An 18,888-nucleotide genomic window follows, 5' to 3' on the forward strand; every position below is an offset into this window, starting at 1 on the left:
TCTGGATGAAGGATGACCTCCCCACCTAACTTCAGTCTCCTCTCTTTCAACTTACAGCCATTTCCCCCCTCCTTGTCCCAGCACCCTGCTCACCACTCAAACCATGGGTTCCCAAACAGCAGCCAAGTTAAGCATCAAATACGTACATATTCAACTTTATTTTGGAGGGTGATGGCTGAATAAAGAGAGAAAAGAGGGAGAAATGTGCAGGAAGGGCTGAGAGATGGAGGGGAGTCAGGAGGGGGGCTGTGAGAGAGCAGAGGGAGGAACTGTGCTGTGAGAGCTCCAAGGAGCTGACAGCAGCATGAGGACCCTCCTCTGGCAGCTCCGGTGCTGCAGGGCCGCCCCTTCCCCTGTTGGGTGAGGAAACACTGAGCTGTGGCTTCTGCTGCTCCCACAGACTCTTCCCACCGTGCCTGTCCACACCCAACACACAGACCTGGCTTTGCCCTCACAACCTGGTGTAAAACACATGTGCAGATGTCTTCCCCAGGTCAGGGCTGAGCAGCACGGAGCCAGCTGCTCCAGGCTCGCATTGAACTGATGCAATAACCTCAAGGTCTATCAGCAGTGCTTATTGCATCCCACAGACTCAGCGGTGAGACCAGGGAGCACACTGTTCCCTGAGCTGCCACCTTCTGCCCCTCACCTCATGCTTCTTCCACCCCCACGAGACCATGCCTTGCTCCCAGGGCGCTGCAGAACATCCTGCAGGTCAGCAAAACTCCCCAACTTGGCTCACAAACGTCAGCTGAGCTGTCAGTGCTGACTTCAGCCTTCCCTCATCTCTGTGCAGGGTCTGGCAGCTGAGGTCTCTGCCCTAACAGAACCAGAGGGGAAGCACTGCTTGCTCCGGTGCAGCTGCAGGGCTCAGAGCATCCTCCCTGGGAAACACAGGGAAGCAGGGAGGGAGTTCCTGGTCTGTCCAAGAGAGTCCCAACTTGATTATTCTTTAAAAATAATCGAGTTCCAGCTCAGAGCAGGAGAATGATGCGATCCTACCAAAGGGGTTGGCACAACTCTGCTTTAAATCCGTGCTGACAGCACCCGCTCAAAGCACGGCTCTGTGCTAAGAGCTCCCTGCTCTGCTGTGGCTGGAGAGGAGCTGCCCCACACGGCAGGAGAGTTCAGCAGAACGGTTGTTCCCAGACACAGGCAGTGAGGGATAACCACAACCGCCTCATCTCTTCCCCGACAGCCACCAGCTGCTGTGTGCTGACTGCTTTCTGACAGCCTGCTTCTCCTCTGGGCTGAAGTGCAGAATAGTCAATATGGCAGTGAGAGTCTGCTGGCGGCCGAGGGAATCCGGCAGCGTCAAAAACCTATAGACGATGTTCTTCAGGTACTCCAGGTTGGCTCCTTCTCTGCTCTTATCTCTGAAGTTCTTCTGGATTTCGTTCTGAAGTGCCGACACCTCTTCCCGGTGCCTCTCTTCCTCCACCAAGACTTTCTCCTGGAGCTGGTGAACCTGCATTTCCAGCTTGTGCTTCTGCTTCCTCAGCGCGACGATCTCCACCTCCTTGCGGGCCAGCTGCTCCGCATACAGGATGAAGGTGGGCTCTGCGTTGGTGGAGAGGTGCAGAGCCTGGGGGAGGATCTCTGTGGAGCCGTTAGCCGGGGGGTCAGCGCTCGCAGCGTCAGTCCCTGGTGCCACGTAGTTCTTGGAGCCCTGGAGCCCGGTGTAAGGCAACATGACGGATCTCAGCTGCTCCAGTTCTTGGTCCTTTTCGGCCAGCACCGCCAGCGCCCGGTCCCTCTGCTTGTGCATCTCTTCTTCCAGCCTCAGCGCCCGTTCCCTGTACTCCAACTGGCAGCGCTCCAGCTCCTGCCTGTGCAGCTGCTGCAGCTGGGAGAACTCTTGCTTCTTGGCTTCCATGTCCAGCTGGTGCTGCTTCTCCACCTCCTCGGAGGACAGCTGAAGCACCACGTATTTCTCCTTCAGGTCAGCAAGCTGCTCCTGAGCTTCCTCCAGTTCTTTGGCCAGATTGCCATCTTTGGCTGACTTGTTCTTGAGAACAACTTGCGCCCTCATCTTGTACCTTTCAAACTCTTCCTTCAGCTGCTTCAGCTCCTGCTGATAGTACAAAGCTGTGGCCTTCTCGCCATCCCCGGCCTCGGTGCCCTTTGGCAGCTCCAGCTCACACAGCTTCTCAATGTCCAGCGTGGGCTGACTCTTCTTTGCTGCCGCCTGCAGCAGCTTCTTCAGCTTCTCCATCTTATCCTTGAGAACGTTCACATCCAGATTGGCTTCTTCCACGCTCACATCAGCAGGGGATCGGCTGGAGGCCGCGATGGCCAGGGTTTTGTTCTCCTGGTCCAGCTGCACGATACGGTCCTTCAGCTTCTGGATGATCATTTGGTCCTTCTGCTTGGCCTTCTCGTAGGTGCCCAGCAGCCCTGACACCTCGGAGACCTGTCCCTCCAGGTCGGCCACGCGCTGCTCCTCCATCTGGGCATGCTGCCGGAGCTGCTCCTCTGCCTGTGCAGTCTGTGAGCAAAGAGAGCACAGAGCTCTGCAGTTACAAAGGCCTTCATTCTGCTCTAAACAACCCCAAGCAAGAGCAGGGACACGCTTTCTCCTAATTTTCCAAACAACCCCCCACCCCCACAACTCTCTCATGCCCATCTTTAAAACAGAGACTCAAGGATGAAAGAAACTGAATGCATTTCCCCATTTGTTCCCTGCTCCACAGAGCTGCTGTTAGCAGCATTATCTGCATCGCTGGAGGCGTGCACAGGGCATGAAGCAGAACACCTCACAATCTGCAATGGGATTTTTTTTAAAGCGTGTGCCCTAAAGCTTTCCTACACCTAAGTGCAATTTGCCTAAACGCTACGCTCTGGTGCACCAATATCAACGTAATTCAGTGGGTTTCTGAGTAGCTGCAGCAAACACCTGGAGCTCACAGCTTCTATCACAAGATCACAAGAGCAAGTGGAATGGTGGCACCACTCGTCAGTCCTCACTGTGAGCCAAAACAGGGCTGGGATCGGCTCATCCTCAGCCCTGTCCTACAGAAGATGCTGGATATCACTTCCACAACAAGGTCGATCGCATGCCGTCACCCCAAAGCTGCTAATTAAGAGGTTTCAGATTAGAAAGCTGAAAACTTGTTCCAGTCCGTGGGGAAATGAGGATCCCACGCTGGAGTACTTCCAGCTGCCAACTCGGTGATGGGCAGCAAAGCCCTCCAGCCCTCTGCCTCACAGCCTGCAGTGACAGCTTCCTCCTTCCCACTGCATCCCTCCTCGCAGCAAGATGTGCAACCCAGCACCTCGCACAGCAGGCTGCCCTTATCGCCCCCCTGCCTCACCGCTCACTGATTACAGTTCCACCCAGGGGGAGGTGGCAGTTATCTCCCTTTAAGAGGTACTGAACTGTACCTTGCATGGCATTTACAGAGGTGAGAGCACACTCATTGCCACAGCGGGTCGGAGCATTGGTCTCTCCTCCCAAATCCAGCTGCTGCTCAGAGCCAAGTGATGCTGCAGAAGACACTCACTACGTAACTCCCACACCCAGTGGTCTCCACCTGTGGTTAACTTATACACTGCATCACTAACAGCTTTTATTTTCCTCAGGAAATATCATCCCATCGAATGAAGCTATGGTATTTCCTCCTATCTGAAATCTCTTGGACTTTGTGACATGAGGCAAAGAGGGAGAATTTGGGCTCCTCCAGCCTCAAACCCTGCTCCAGCTGCTGCCACGGTGCCCCCTACTGCAGGCTGCTCTAGGGCTCAATCAGGGAATTACCTTCCTCATCTCCTGCAGCAGCTGCGCTTGGAAGTGGTTCTTAAGGTTGACCATCTCCTCCTGCAGGTCCTGTACCCGGGGGTCTGGCTTCTTTCTCTCCTCCTGAACAGCCTGCAGCTCTCTCTTCAGGTCCTCCACCTCCTGGCTCAGCTGCTTGATCTGCAGCTCGTAACCCTCCGCACGGTCAGCCATGCACACCCGTCCTGCCAGCACCTCCCTGGTCTCCTCCAGCTTCAGCTCTGCGTCCTGCCTCAACGCCCTCTCGCTCTGCAGCAGCTTTTGCAGCTCTCTCAGCATAACAGCGTGGTCGCTCTGCTCCTGGGCTCGGTCGTGCTGCTGCGTGATCAGACGGGCTTTGGTCTCAGCGAGCTGCTCCTGGACAGACCTCAGCTCCGCCTCCAACCTTTCGGTCTCATCCTCTGCTTTTTTAACAGCGTCATCCAGGTCCTGCTTCATCTTCTTCTTGTCGGCTTGGTACGAGGCTTCCATGCGGGACTTTTCCTGCGTGACCGTTGACAGAGCGCTGGTCAAGGTGGCCAGCTGGGTCTTCAGCTGAAGCACCCTCCTATCAGCCTCGCTGGCAGCACAGGCCACGTCCCCGCTGCTCGTGCTGACACCGCTCTCCGAACCATTTGTCTCTTCTGCTTTAAGAGAGGGTGCAGCTGCTGCGGGTTTCTCTTCCTCAGCGCCCTGCTCGCCCTTTGCACTGGCCAAGCTGGCCGTCGTGTCAGCGCTGGTCGCCGTCCCCATGCTGTCCTCGCTGTGAACCGAGCTCTTATCGTCAGTGGGATCAGCAGGAGAAGAGCAGGAGGCAGCCACGCGCGCAGGCTGAGCACCACTCAGGCCGACATCAGCCTCGTGAGATGCCGACAACACCTTCAAGCTGGCTTCCAAGGCTTCCTTCTCATTGATGAGGCTCTTGTAGGCAATCACCACATCCTTCAGCCGAGCCTGGTAATTCAGAAGCTGCTTCTTCTGCGATTCAATGGTTTCCAGAAGTTCTTTCTTACTTGGGCCACCTCCGAAGTTCATGCCAAACTTCTCCATGGCTCTATGAAGGGAGCCGGGCCCTGGGGTGCCCGCAGAGCAGAAGGGGGAGCCCAAGGGCTGCGCTGTCAGGGAGGGCCGGGCCGGGGGGCTGGCAGGCGGCGGTTTCGGGCCTCCCCTTCGGACCTGGGCACGGCAGGCCGCAGCCTTCGGCCGAACCACCGGGTCGGGTGCTGGCACCCAGCGCGCAGGCGCAGACCACAACCATCTACTTCCGCCTCGCTTAACCACTTCCGCCCTCCGCATAACTACTTCCGCCCGCCGCCAGCGATCAGTGAGCATGCGGGCTTTAAGTCTCGCCCCAGAGCGGGGAAAAAAAAGGGCGCTGCGCATGCGCAAAAAGAAATGCTCGGGAAGAGGCGTAGGTGCGGCTGCCAATCAGGTGTCAGAGCGGAGCAGGGCGAGCCGAGGGGCGGGGCTAAAAGCGTTGGCCGGTAGTACACGGTGCCGCGGCAATAGGAGGAGCCCGGTGATTGGAGGCGTGGCTAGTTGTGGGCGTGGCTAGAGGTATGGGCGGGGCTTGAGGAGGGGGCGGAGCCTTTGGCGCCGCGGAGCGCGGAGGCGTTGGGGTCGCAGCGCGGCCGCCCCGGCGCGGCCATCCCGGCCATCCCGGCCATCCCGGCCCTCCGGTCCTCCGGTCCTCCGGTCCGTCCCGCCGCCGCAATGGGCCTCACCGTGTCTGCCATCTTCTCCCGCATCTTCGGCAAGAAACAGATGCGGATCCTGATGGGTGAGAGCGGGGGTGGGGGCGGGGAGAGAGATGGAGGTGACAATGGGAATGGGGAGAATGGGGTGTGGGGGTGGGATGGGATGGGATGGGAGGAAGATGAAGGTGAGGATAAAGATGGGATGGGGATACAGATGGGAATGAGATGGGGATGGGGATAGGATGGGGATGGGATGAGGAAGAGGATGGGGATGGGATGGGGATGGGATGGGGATGAGGATGGGGATGGGGATGGGGATGGGGATGGGGATGGGGATGGGGATGGAGATGGGGATGGAGATGGGGATGGGATGGGGATGGGATGGAGATGGGGTGGGATGAGGAAGAGGATGGGGATGGGGATGGGATGTGAATGGAATGGAATGGGAAGGGATGAGAGGAAGATGAGAGTGAGGATGAAATGGGATGGGGATAGGAATGGGGATGGGGATGAAGGGGAAGACGGGATGAGGATGCAGGTAAAGGTGGGATAGGGATAAAGATGAGGATGAAGATGGGAGGAAGATGAGGATGGGAGGAAGATGAGGGTGAAGACAAAGATGGGATGGAGATGGGGATGGGATGGGTATGGGGATGAAGGTAAGGATGAAGAGGAAGACGGGATGAAGATGCAGGTGAAGATGAAGATGGGATATGGATGGAGATGAGGATGAGATGGAGATGGGGTTGGGGATGGGGATGTAGATGAAGATGGGATGGGAATGAGAATGAAGATGCAATGACAATGAGAATGAAGATGAAGATGGGGCGGTGTTGAATAGATGAGGATGAAGAGGCAGATGGGATGAGGATGTGGATGACAATGAAGGTAGGATAGGGATGGGGATGAAGATGAGGATGAGATGGGGATGGGGTTGGGGTTGGGTAAGGGGATGGAGATGTAGATGGGATGGAGATGAGAATGAGGATGGAATGACAGTGATTATGAAGACGAAGATGAGATGGGGATGGGGTTGGAGATAAGGATGAAGAGGAAGAGGGGATGGGGATGTAATGGGTGAAGAGGAAGATGGGATAGGGATGGGGTTAAGATGAGAAAGAGGATGAGGATGGGATGGGGATGGGGTTGGGGATTGGGATGGGGATGGGATGAGAATGGAGAATGGAGATGGGATAGGGATGAAGATGGAGTGAAGATGAGTGTGAGGATGAATATGTGATGGAAATGGGGTTGGGAATGGGAATGGGGATGGGAATGAGGATGAAGATGGAATGGGGATGGGATGAAGATGGGGATGAAGATGAAAGTGAGACGGAGATGGAGATGGGATGGAAGATAAGGATGAAAAGGAAGACAAGACGAGGGTATGGGTGAAGATGAGGATGGGTTAGGGATGAAAATAAGGACGAGGATGAGGATGAGGATGAGATGGGGATGAAGATGGGATGGGGATGAGAATGAAGATGGAATGACAGTAAGAATGAGAATGGAGATGAGATGGAGATGGGGGTGTAGATAAGGATGAAGAGGAAAATAAGGTGAGGATGGGGATGAAGATGAAGATGGGATAAGGATGGGGATGAGATGAGGATGAGGATGAGATGGAGGTGGGGTTGGGGATGGGGATGAGAGTGAGGACTGAATGGTGATGAGAATGAAGATGAAGATGGGGTGGGGTTGAATTCATGAGGATGAAGAGGTAGATGGGATGAGGATGTGGGTGAAGATGGGATGAGGATGAGGGTGAAGATGGGATGAAGACGAGAATGAGGATGAAAATGAGATGAGAGTGGTGCTGAAGACGGCGATGAAGATGGGATGAAGATGCAGATGGGGATGCGGGTGAAGATGAGCATGGAATGAAGATGAGGATGAAGATGAGTGAAGATGAGGATGGAAATGGGGCCAGTGCAGGGAGCGGTGCCGGTGACGCCATGTCTCCATTGCAGTGGGGTTGGACGCTGCTGGCAAAACCACCATCCTGTACAAGCTGAAGCTGGGAGAGATCGTCACCACCATCCCCACCATTGGTGAGCGCCCAGCGCTGTGCAGGGCCCCTCTCAACGGGCACCCACAGCCCAAACTGCTGCCAGAGGGCACCAGCACTGGGTTGGCAGCGATGCTTTGGGCAGAGCATTGCTCTGCTGGGACGTGGCTGGGCTCTGGTGCTCCTCAGGGGGTTGGGGACGTAGGGGGGTCATAGTGGGGGTCACAGCATGGATGCTCCTGGGGCAATTGACTGGGTCTGGTTGAAGGTGCTGGGTGAGGGCTTCGGAGTAGGGGATGCTCAGAATCCCTCCTGGTGCTTTTTGGAGATGGTCTCTTCATCCTCATCTATTCAACACCGCCCCATCTTCATCTTCATTCTCATTGTCATTGCATCTTCATTCTCATTCCCATCCCATCTTCATCTACATCCCCATCCCCAACCCCATCTCCATCTCATCCTCATCTCCATGGGTGAGGATGCTCCTAGGGGGATGCAGCCACGCACTCAGCCCCCACCGCATTGCACCCCACCTGTCCCCACATCCCTCCAGGGTTCAACGTGGAGACGGTGGAGTACAAGAACATCTGCTTCACGGTGTGGGATGTAGGAGGCCAGGACAAGATCCGGCCCCTCTGGAGGCACTACTTCCAGAACACACAGGTAAGTGGCACAGCACCGGTTCCAACCATCCGGATGGGACCACAAGGGTGTTCCCGTGGGGAAGGAAGGCTCTGAAATAAGAAAGTCCTTTGGTGGGACAGTGGGGGCGACACCCTCTCACAGTGCTGGGGGTGTTTGCGCCGCGTGTCAAAGCCCATGCCTGCTGCAGAATGGCTTTTCCCATAGGGTCTCATCTTTGTGGTGGACAGCAACGACCGGGAAAGGGTGCAGGAGTCTGCGGAGGAGCTGCAGAAGATGGTGAGAGGGGTGGGGGGACACCTGCTCTGGTGGTGGGATTGGCCCTGGGGACAAAGAGCTGTCCCCAAATTGGGGCTCCCTGGCCGTGGGGCTCGAAGGTCAGACTGCAGCAATCAGGAGCAATTGCAAAGGGGAAAACCAGCCGAGAAGACAGTGGGGTTTTGCATGCTGGGGAGCATGCTGTGCTGTCGTGCTGCTCCATCCCCGTTGGCGGTGCAGGGCTGGGAGGTCACCGAGCCCCACGGACAAGGAGGGAGCAATTTGCTGGAAGGGAGTTGCTTAGGTTCAGGATGATGCCCAATTTGGCCCTACATTTCTGATTGAGTGGTTGATGTGTGAAGCATCACGATGGTGGGTGTGCAGGTATTGCACCTCCCAACCCATCTGGTCATGTTGAAATGGGACCTCTTAGAAAATATGGCCTGGAGAGAATGCTCGTGGCTAGATTAGTGAATGCTGCAGATAATTAAAGCAACATGATTGTGTTTTGCAAAGCTTAATCGGAGAAAATGCTTTTGGCAGAAGGGTGGAAAAGCACTGACTCGGGGTAACAGGATACCTTATCTGTTCCAACAGTGTCATCACGTCCCTATAGGTCTCTTCCAACCCAAACCATGCTGTGATGCTATGAAGGTCACTTCCAAACCAAACCATTCTATCACTCCATGAAGGTCTTTTCCAACCCCAAACATTGTGTGACTCCATGAAAAGTCCCCTCTAACCCAAACTATTCTTTAATTCCATGAAGTTCCTTTCCAACCCAAACCATTCTGTGACTCTATGAAGGTCCCCTCCAACCCAACCCAAATGATTCTATGATCCTATGAAGTTCTGTTCTAACCCTAAGCATTCTGTGACTCAATGAAGGTCCCCTCCAGCCCAACCCAAACGAATCCATGATGTTATGAATGACCCTTCTAACCCAAACCATTCTGTAACTCTATGAAGGTCCCTTCCAACTCAACCCAAATGATTCTATAATCCTATAAAGCTCCCCTCCAACCCAAATGATTCAATGATCCTATGAAGGTCCCTTGCAACCCAAACCATTCTATTACTCCATGAAAAATCCCTTCCAACTCAACCCAAATGATTCAATGATCCTATGAAGTTCCCTTCCAACCCAAACCATTCTGTGACTCCATGAAGCTCACTTCCAACCCAACCCAAGCGATTCTGTGATCCTATGAAGCTCCCCTCCAACCCAAATGATTCAATGATCCTATGAAGTTCCCTTCCAACCCCAACCATTCTGTTACTCCATGAAGGCCCCTTCCAACCCAACCCAAGTGATTCTGTGATCCTATGAAGCTCCCCTCCAACCCAAATGATTCTGTGCTCCTATGAAGGTCCCTTGAAACCCAAACCATTCTATTACTCCATGAAGCTCCCCTCCCCTCCAACCCAAGCAATTCTGTGATCCTATGAGGCTCCCCTCCAACCCAAATGATTCTATGATCCTATGAAGTTCCCTTCTGACCCTGTGAAGATCCCTACCAACCCAAGGCATTCTGTAACTCCATGAAGCTCCCCTCCAACCCAAATGATTCTGTGATCCTATGAAGGTCCCTTTCAACCCAAACCATTCTATTACTCCATGAAGGTCCCTCGCAACCCAAATGATTCTGTGATCCTATGAAGCTCCCCTCCAACCCAAATGATTCAATGATCCTATGAAGTTCCCTTCCAACCCCGTGAAGATCCCTACCAACCCAAGGCATTCTGTAACTCCATGAAGCTCCCCTCCAAACCAAATGATTCTGTGATCCTATGAAGCTCCCCTCCAACCCAAATGATTCTGTGATCCTATGAAGGTCCCTTTCAACCCAAACCATTCTATTACTCCATGAAGGTCCCTTGCAACCCAAATGATTCTATGATCCTATGAAGCTCCCCTCTAACCCAAATGATTCAATGATCCTATGAAGGTCCCTTCCAACCCCAACCATTCTATTACTCCATGAAAAGTCCCTTCCAACTCAACCCAAATGATTCAATGATCCTATGAAGTTCCCTTCTGACCCTGTGAAGATCCCTACCAACCCAAGGCATTCTGTGACTCCATGAAGCTCCCCTCCAAACCAAATGATTCTGTGATCCTATGAAGGTCCCTTGCAACCCAAACCATTCTATTACTCAATGAAGGTCCCTTGCAACCCAACCCAAATGATTCTATGATCCTATGAAGTTCCCTTCCAACCCCGTGAAGATCCCAACCATCCCAAGGCATTCTGTAACTCCATGAAGCTCCCCTCCAAACCAAATGATTCTGTGATCCTATGAAGTCCCTTGCAACCCAACCCAAGTGATTCTGTGATCCTATGAAGCTCCCCTCCAACCCAAATGATTCAATGATCCTATGAAGGTCCCTTCCAACCCCAACCATTCTAATACTCCATGAAAAGTCCCTTCCAACTCAACCCAAATGATTCAATGATCCTATGAAGTTCCCTTCTGACCCTGTGAAGATCCCAACCAACCCAAGGCATTCTGTGACTCCATGAAGCTCCCCTCCAACCCAAATGATTCTGTGATCCTATGAAGGTCCCTTTCAACCCAAACCATTCTATTACTCCATGAAGGTCCCTCGCAACCCAAATGATTCTATGATCCTATGAAGCTCCCCTCCAACCCAAATGATTCAATGATCCTATGAAGGTCCCTTCCAACCCCGTGAAGATCCCTACCAACCCAAGGCATTCTGTAACTCCATGAAGCTCCCCTCCAAACCAAATGATTCTGTGATCCTATGAAGTCCCTTGCAACCCAACCCAAGACATTCTGTGATCCTATGAAGCTCCCCTCCAACCCAAATGATTCTGTGCTCCTATGAAGGTCCCTTTCAACCCAAACCATTCTATTACTCCATGAAGGTCCCTTGCAACCCAAATGATTCTATGATCCTATGAAGCTCCCCTCTAACCCAAATGATTCAATGATCCTATGAAGGTCCCTTCCAACCCAAACCATTCTATTACTCCATGAAAAGTCCCTTCCAACTCAACCCAAATGATTCTATGATCCTATGAAGTTCCCTTCTGACCCTGTGAAGATCCCTACCAACCCAAGGCATTCTGTGACTCCATGAAGCTCCCCTCCAAACCAAATGATTCTGTGATCCTATGAAGTCCCTTGCAACCCAACCCAAGTGATTCTGTGATCCTATGGAGTTCCCCTCCAACCCAAATGATTCAATGATCCTATGAAGGTCCCTTTCAACCCCAACCATTCTAATACTCCATGAAAAGTCCCTTCCAACTCAACCCAAATGATTCTATGATCCTATGAAGTTCCCTTCTGACCCTGTGAAGATCCCAACCATCCCAAGGCATTCTGTAACTCCATGAAGCTCCCCTCCAAACCAAATGATTCTGTGATCCTATGAAGGTCCCTTCCAACCCCAACCATTCTATTACTCCATGAAAAGTCCCTTCCAACTCAACCCAAATGATTCTGTGATCCTACGTAGTTCCCTTCCAACCCTATGAAGATCCCTACCAACCCAAGGCATTTTGTGATCCCATGAAGCTCCCCTCCAACCCACATGATTCAATGATCCTATGAAGGTTCCCCTCCAACCCAAACCACACTATTAGGGTTGGAGCGTGGGGCTCCTGGGCCGCTCCTTATCTGTGGGCTCAAGATGATCGACTCACCCTCACAGCACTGAACAACATCAGCCCCGATCCGAGGAGGATTCCGGGAGGCGAGGTGGGTTGCAGAGCTGCATCCTGCAGCTCACCAGTCCCTGCCCCCATAGCTGCAGGAGGACGAGCTGCGTGACGCCGTGCTGCTGGTGTTTGCCAACAAGCAGGACATGCCCAACGCCATGGCGGTGAGCGAGCTGACCGACAAGCTGGGGCTGCAGGCGCTGCGCAGCCGGACCGTGAGTGCTGTGGGGTGGGAGGTGGTGGGAGGTGGTGGGGGGGCCTGGGGGGGTGTGAAGGGAAAAGCAAGGAGCTCCCGGAAGCAGATGGGTGGGAGGATGCTTGCAGCTCATGCCGTAGGTCGCTCCGGAAGTAATGCCTCCTGGTTATTTCCGTGGCAGCTGCGAGAGGAGCGCGGTAGCACTGTTTGGTAGAGCAAGTGCTCAGCTACAGAACGAAGTTTTCAGCAGTCATTTCCGTTTCACCGGTGGTGATCAAGAGCCTGTGTGCTGTGCTCGTGCAAGTCTACACCAGCTGAGGTGACTGGCTGTTACACAGAGGCTGTGACCACATCACTGTTAGATCGGAAGGGCTCTGAGTACCTGATGTAGTTATAGGTGCTGCTGTTCATTGCGAGATGTGGGACCAGATGGCCTCTGAAGGTCCCATCCAACCCAAATGGTTCTGTGATCCTATGAAGGTCCTTTCCAATTTAATCCATTCCATGATCCTATGAAAGTCCCCTCCAGCTCAACCCATTTCATGATCCTATGAAGGTCCCATCCAACCCGAACGATTCTGTGATCCTGTGAAGGTCCTTTAACCCAAACCATATTGTTATTCTATGAAGATCCCTTCCAACTCAACCCATTCCATGATCCTAAGAAGGTCCCATCCAACCCAAATGATTCTGTGATCCTATGAAAGTCCCTTCCAACTCAACCCATTCCGTGCCCCTATGAAGGTCCCATCCAACCCAAATGGTTCTGTGATCCTAAGATCCTTTCCAACTTAATCTATTCCATGATCCTATGAAGGTCCCCTCCAACTCAACCCATTCCATGATCCTATGAAGGTCCCATCCAACCCAAATGATTCTGTGATCCTGTGAAGGTCCTTTCCAACCCAAACCATATTGTTATTCTATCAAGGTCCCTTCCAACTCAACCCATTCTGTGACTCTATGAAGGTCCCTTCCAACTCAACCCATTCCATGATCCTATGAAGGTCTCTTCCAACTCAACCCATTCCATGATCCTATGAAGGTCCCTTCCAACTCAACCCATTCCATGATCCTATGGAGGTTCCTTCCAACTCAACCCATTCTCTTATCTTATGAAAGTCCCTTCCAATTCAGCCCATTTCATGATCCAATGAAGATCCCATCCAACCCAGATGGTTCTGTGATGCTATGAAGGTCCTTTCCAACTCAACCCATTCCATGATCCCATGAAAGTCTCATCCAACCCGAATGATTCTGTGATCCTACGAAGGTCCAAACCATATTGTTATTCTATTAAGGTCCCTTCCAACTTAATCCATTCCACGATCCTATGGAAGTCCCCTCCAAGTCAGCCCATTCCGTGACCCTATGAAGGTCCCATCCAACCCAAATGATTCTGTGATCCTGTGAAGGTTCTTTAACCCAAACCATATTGTTATTCTATGAAGATCCCTTCCAACTCAACCCATTCCATGATCCAATGAAGCTCCCCTCCAACCCAAATGATTCTGTGATCCTATGAAGGTCCCTTCCAACTCAACCTGTTCTGTGATCCTATGAAGGTCAGGACAGCACCCTCTAACCCCGTGCCCCCTCCAAAACCCCACAGGCTGTGGGTCCCATCCACCAGCAGCAGATGGGGCTGCACCCACCGGCGCGTCCTCCTCCACCCCAAAGATCTCACTGTATGCAGGCATCCTCCCTTGTTTTCTTCTCCCAAACTGTGAGTCCATGATGTCCCACATGGGAAGAACCAGCCAGACAGAGAGACCAGGACACGTGGGATGGGGAAACCTCTAATTTCCAGCCTTAATGATTCTATGGGTGGGCACAATGGGGGTGGATTGGTGGTTGGACTTGGCCGTAGAGCTCTTCTCCAACCTGAATGCTTCTGTGATCCTGTAAGTGGGAATGGTGGGGATGGGATCGTGGTTGGACTCAGAGGTTGTGGAAGACTTCTCCAACCTTTATGACTCTGTGACCCTATAAGAAGGGGGGGATGGGTATGGGATGATGGGGACGGGTTGGTGGTTGGACTTGATCGTAGAGGTCTTCTCCAGCCTTAATGACTCTGTGATCCTATAAGAGAGTATGGTGGAAATGGGATGATGGTTGGACTCAATGATTGTGGAAGTCTTCTGCAACCTTATATATTCAGTGATCCTATAAGTGGCTGGGATGGATCAACTGTTGGAGTAAGTGATCACAGAGGTCTTCTCCAACCTGAATGATTCTGTGATCCTATAAGAGGAGGTGATGGGGATGGGATGGTGGGGATGGGTTGGTGGTTGGACTTGATTGTAGAGGTCTTCTCCAACCTGAATGATTCTGTGACCCTATAAGAGGAGGTGATGGGGGTGGGATGGTGGGGATGCGTTGGTGCTTGGAATTGATTATAGAGGTCTTCTCCAACATTAATGACTCTGTGACCCTATAAGAAGGGGGGGATGGGTATGGGATGATGGGGATGGGTTGGTGGTTGGACTTGATCGTAGAGGTCTTCTCCAACCTTTATGACTATGTGATCCTATAAGAGGAGGTGATGGGGATGGGATGATGGTTGGACTCACTGATCATAGAGCTCTTCTCCAACCTGAATGATTCTGTGACCCTATAAGAGGGGGTGATGGGGATGGGATGATGGGGATGGGTTGGTGGTTGGACTTGATCGTAGAGGTCTTCTCCAGCCTTAATGACTCTGTGATCCCATAAGTGGAAATGGGGTCATGGTTGGACTCAGTGATCGTAGAGCTCTTCTCCAACCTTTATGACTGTGATCCCGCAAGAGGGGTGGTGGGGATGGGATGATCCTATAGCTGGGATTGGTTGCGTTGGGTCAACCGTTGGACTTGACGCTTTTTGAGGTCTTCTCCAACCTCAACGACTCTGTGATCCTCAGATCCCACGCGCCAGGGGTTGGGCTGGTGGTTGGACGCGACGAAAGCAGAGCTGTTTTCCAACCCTAACCATCCCACCCTTGTCCTCTCCCTCGTGTCCCACAGTGGTACGTGCAGGCGACGTGTGCCACGCAGGGCACGGGGCTGTACGACGGGCTGGACTGGCTGTCACACGAGCTCTCCAAGCGCTAAGATGAGTCGGGACGTCCCCTCCAACTGCTGTCCTTCGGTTCTCTTTCTTTTCTACCCTTATTTTTCAAGTGGGGAGGGGGGATGTTTTTCTTTCCCCCTCCCCTTACCTCCAGCTGTGGCCTCGTCTCCGTGTGTGTCTTGGATAGGACTTGGACCTCACCGACCCACAGCTCCGGTTATGGAACCCCAATTTTTATCCACCACAAATGAATGGGGAATGGGAGCTTAATAAAGTGCTGCCTGCACCGTGCCGGGCTGCAGAGGAGGTGGGCAGAGCTCTGCAGTGCTTTTGTCCTCCCCGAGTTGTCCAGCAGCGTCAATGCTGCGCAGGGAGAGGTTTGGGATGGTGGGGTCGGCTCTGGGGTGTGCGCTGTAGGACAGCTAATTGGGCTGCAATTAGTGGGACTGCATGAAGCCTGAGGGAAAGAGCCTGCCCAGCACTGGAAGGGGATGAGTGCTGGGGGGGTGCTGGCTGTCAATGTGGGGTGCTGGCTGGCCCTATGGGGTGCTGGCTGTCCCTATGGGTGCTGGCTCTCCTTGTAGGGTGCTGGCTGTCCTTGTGGAGTGCTGCTGTCTTCGTGGGGTGCTGGCTGTCCCTATGGGGTTCTGGCTGTCCCTGTGGGGTGCTGACTGTCCCTATGGGGTTCTGGATGTCCCTATGAGATGCTGGCTGTCCCTATGGGGTGCTGGCTGTCCCTATGGGGTTCTGGCTGTCCCTGTGGGGTTCTGGATGTCCCTATGAGATTCTGGCTGTCCCTATGGGGTGCTGGCTGTCCCTGTGGGGTTCTGGATGTCCCTATGAGATGCTGGCTGTCCCTATGGGTTGCTGACTGTCCCTATGGGTTTCTGGCTGTCCTTGTAGGGTGCTGGCTCTCCCTATAGTGTGCTGGCGATTCCTATGGGGTGCTGGCTGTCTCTATGGGGGTCTGGCTGTCCTCATGGAGTGCTGTGGAGTACTGCTGTCTTCATAGGGTGTTGGCTGTCCCTAAGGGGTTCTGGCTGTCCCTGTGGGGTTCTGGCTGTCCCTATGGTGTACTAGCTCTCCTCATCGAATGCTGTCCCTATGGGGTGCTGGCAGTCCCTATGGGGTTCTGGCTGTTCCTAAGGGGTGCTGGCTGTCCCTGTGGGGTGCTGGCTGTCCCTGTAGGGTGCTGACTGTCCCTATGGGGTGCTGGCTGTCTCTATGGGGTGTTGGTTGTCCCAGTGGGGTTCTGGATGTCCCTATGAGCTGCTGGCTGTCATTGTGGGGTGCTGATGTCATTGTGGGGTTCTGGCTGTCCCTATGGTTTGCTGGCTGTCTTTGTAAGGTGCTGCTGTCTTCATGGGGTGCTGGCTGTCCCTATGGGGTTCTGGCTGTCCCTATGGGGTGCTGGCTATCTCTATGGGGTGCTGGCTGTCCTTGTAGGGTGCTGGCTCTCCTTGTGGGGTGCTGCTGTCTTCATAGGGTGTCCCTAAGGGGTGTTGGCTGTCCCTATGGGTTGCTGGCTCTCCTTGTAGGGTGCTGGCTGTCCTTGTGGGGTGCTGCTGTCTTCATAGGGTGTTGGCTGTCCCTAAGGGGTGTTGGCTGTCCCTGTGGAGTTCTGGCTGTCCCTATGGAGTACTGGCTCTCCTCATCGAATGCTGTCCCTGTGGGGTGCTGGCTGTCTCTATGGGTTTCTGGCTGTCCCTATGGGGTGCTGGCTGTCTCTATGGGGTGCTGGCTGTCCCTATGGGGTGCTGGCTGTCCCTATGGGGTCCTGCTGTCCTCATGGAGTGCAATCCCTATGGGGTGCTGGTTTTCCCTGTGCGGTGCTGGCTGTCTCTATGGGGTGCTGGTTGTCCTTGTAGGGTGCTGCTGTCCTCATGGAGCACTATCCTTCAGGGGTGCTGGTGGTTTCTATGGGTTGCTGGCTGTCTCTATGGGATGTTGGCTGTCCTTATGGGGTGCTGGCTGTCCTTATGGGGTTCTGGCTGTCCCTGTGGGGTGCTAGCTATCCCTATAGGGTGCTGGTGATTCCTATGGGGTGCTGGCTGTCTCTATGGGGGTCTGGCTGTCCTCATGGAGTGCTGTCCTTGTGGGGTTCTGGCTGTCCCTATGGGGTGCTGGCAGTCCCCGTGGGGTGCTGGCTGTCCCTGTGGGGTGCTGACTGTCCCTATGGGCTGCTGGCTGTCCCTGTTGGGTGTTGGTTGTCCCTGTTGAGTGTTGGCTGTCCTTGTGGAGTGCTGGCTGTCCCTATGGGGTGCTGGCTGTCCCTGTGGGGTGCTGGCTGTCCCTGTGGGATTCTGGCTGTCCCTATGGGGTTCTGGCTGTCCCTATGGGGTGCTGGCTGTCTCTATGGGGTTCTGGCTGCCCCTATGGGATGCTCGCTGTCCCTGTTGGGTGCTGGCTGTCCCTATGGGGTTCTGGTTGTCCCTGTGGGGTGCTGGCTGTCTCTATGGGGTTCTGGCTGTCTCTATGGGGTTCTGGCTGTCCTTGTGGGGTGCTGGCTATCTCTATGGGGTTCTGGCTGTCCCTATGGGATTCTGGCTGTCCTTGTGGGGTGCTGGCTATCTCTATGGGGTGCTGGCTGTCCCTATGGGGTTCTGGTTGTCCCTGTGGGGTGCTGGCTGTCTCTATGGGGTTCTGGCTGTCTCTATGGGGTTCTGGCTGTCCCTGTGGGCTGCTGGCTGTCCTTGTGGGGTGCTGCTGTCCCTGTGGGGTGCTGCAGTGCACGGACAAGGGGCTGATGTCCCCAGGCGATGGGTGTTACCATCCTGGGGGTCCCTGATTTCAACGTTCCCAATGGCCATCCTGCAATGAGCATCGTACCCTGACACACCTCCAGCAGTGCTGGGGAGACGTGGCATTTGTGGGATTTCACAGCACCCCCCTCCTCCTCCTTCCCCACATGGGGGGCACTGGTGGGGTTTGCAGCACGGCCGGAGGAATCCTCAGGGAGCTGAGGAAGGAGCACGAGCAGTCATGACCCCTACCATATAGACTGGAAGAGCTGAGCATGTTTCACATCCCCTGCATTACTACTGTTATTATTATTATTATTATTATTATTATTATTATTATTATTATTATTATTATCCGGGCAGTTCAGTTTTTAAGTACTTTTGAAGACCTGTGTATGAAAATGCATTCTGGCCCCCCGACCCCATGGCCAAACGCTGCCCCCATCGCTGTCCTCGTGCGGCCCTCTCCATCTCGGCCACATCCCATTCTTGTCCCCATCCCATCCCCAATCCCAACCCCTCTCCGGATCCTGAAGGGAACTGATAAACAGGAATAGAGCTGGATGAGGCCCTGGGCATCCTGAGCTGGTGGTGGGCACTCAGACCATGGCAGGGGTTGGTGCTGGGGGGTATTTGGGGTCCCTTCCAACCGTTCTATGATTTCAGGAACTCATCCACTCAACAATTCTATGGTTCTATGATCTTTAAGGATCCTTCAAACTCAACCCCGACCCAGCTCCTAACCCCAACCCAATGCATCCCAACCCCAACACAGCACAAAACAGCCCCAACCCAATCCTAACTCAAACTCAACCCAGCCCCAACCCAATCCCAACTCAAACTCAAACC

General features: G+C 53.7%; 2 protein-coding genes and 1 long non-coding RNA gene across 4 annotated transcripts; 2 read left to right on the forward strand and 1 right to left on the reverse strand.

Moving 5' to 3' along the window:
• Positions 1-139: 139 nt before the first annotated feature.
• Positions 140-5,013, reverse strand: GCC1 (GRIP and coiled-coil domain containing 1). Its single transcript, XM_052681088.1, has 2 exons — positions 3,758-5,013; positions 140-2,488 (listed from the first exon to the last, which is right to left on the reverse strand). Exons 1-2 carry the CDS (start codon positions 4,802-4,804, stop codon positions 1,181-1,183), a joined length of 2,355 nt encoding a protein of 784 aa, XP_052537048.1. The 5' UTR covers positions 4,805-5,013; the 3' UTR covers positions 140-1,180.
• Positions 5,014-5,197: 184 nt separating this feature from the next.
• On the forward strand, positions 5,198-15,608 carry ARF5 (ADP ribosylation factor 5). Of its 2 annotated transcripts, XM_052681102.1 has the most exons (6): positions 5,199-5,534; positions 7,422-7,502; positions 8,013-8,122; positions 8,309-8,380; positions 12,141-12,266; positions 15,253-15,608. In XM_052681102.1, the coding sequence occupies exons 1-6, from the start codon at positions 5,468-5,470 to the stop codon at positions 15,337-15,339; spliced, it is 543 nt and encodes a 180-aa protein (XP_052537062.1). In that variant the 5' UTR covers positions 5,199-5,467; the 3' UTR covers positions 15,340-15,608. The 2 variants fall into 2 exon arrangements, with proteins under 2 accessions (XP_052537063.1, XP_052537062.1); XM_052681103.1 differs by lacking the exons at positions 12,141-12,266; positions 15,253-15,608 and adding an exon at positions 8,957-9,239 and having other exon boundaries at positions 5,198-5,534.
• Positions 10,673-12,134, forward strand: LOC128079672 (uncharacterized). Its single transcript, XR_008206281.1, has 3 exons — positions 10,673-10,745; positions 10,925-11,038; positions 11,768-12,134. It is a non-coding gene; the product is annotated as an uncharacterized LOC128079672 (long non-coding RNA).
• Positions 15,609-18,888: the final 3,280 nt, after the last annotated feature.

Source organism: Tympanuchus pallidicinctus, unplaced genomic scaffold (assembly GCF_026119805.1).
Source record: "Tympanuchus pallidicinctus isolate F22 unplaced genomic scaffold, pur_lepc_1.0 scaffold19, whole genome shotgun sequence".
Classification (NCBI taxonomy): Eukaryota; Metazoa; Chordata; class Aves; order Galliformes; family Phasianidae; genus Tympanuchus; species Tympanuchus pallidicinctus.

Coding starts and splice junctions, on each gene's coding strand:
- GCC1 (XM_052681088.1), bottom strand. CDS start 4,804: ATGGAGAAGTTTGGCATGAACTTCGGAGGTGGCCCAAGTAAGAAAGAA. Junction 2,489..3,757: donor TGCTGCAGGAGATGAGGAAG/GTAATTCCCTGA, acceptor CTTTGCTCACAG/ACTGCACAGGCAGAGGAGCA.
- ARF5 (XM_052681102.1), top strand. CDS start 5,468: ATGGGCCTCACCGTGTCTGCCATCTTCTCCCGCATCTTCGGCAAGAAA. Junction 5,535..7,421: donor ACAGATGCGGATCCTGATGG/GTGAGAGCGGGG, acceptor TCTCCATTGCAG/TGGGGTTGGACGCTGCTGGC. Junction 8,123..8,308: donor ACTACTTCCAGAACACACAG/GTAAGTGGCACA, acceptor CTTTTCCCATAG/GGTCTCATCTTTGTGGTGGA.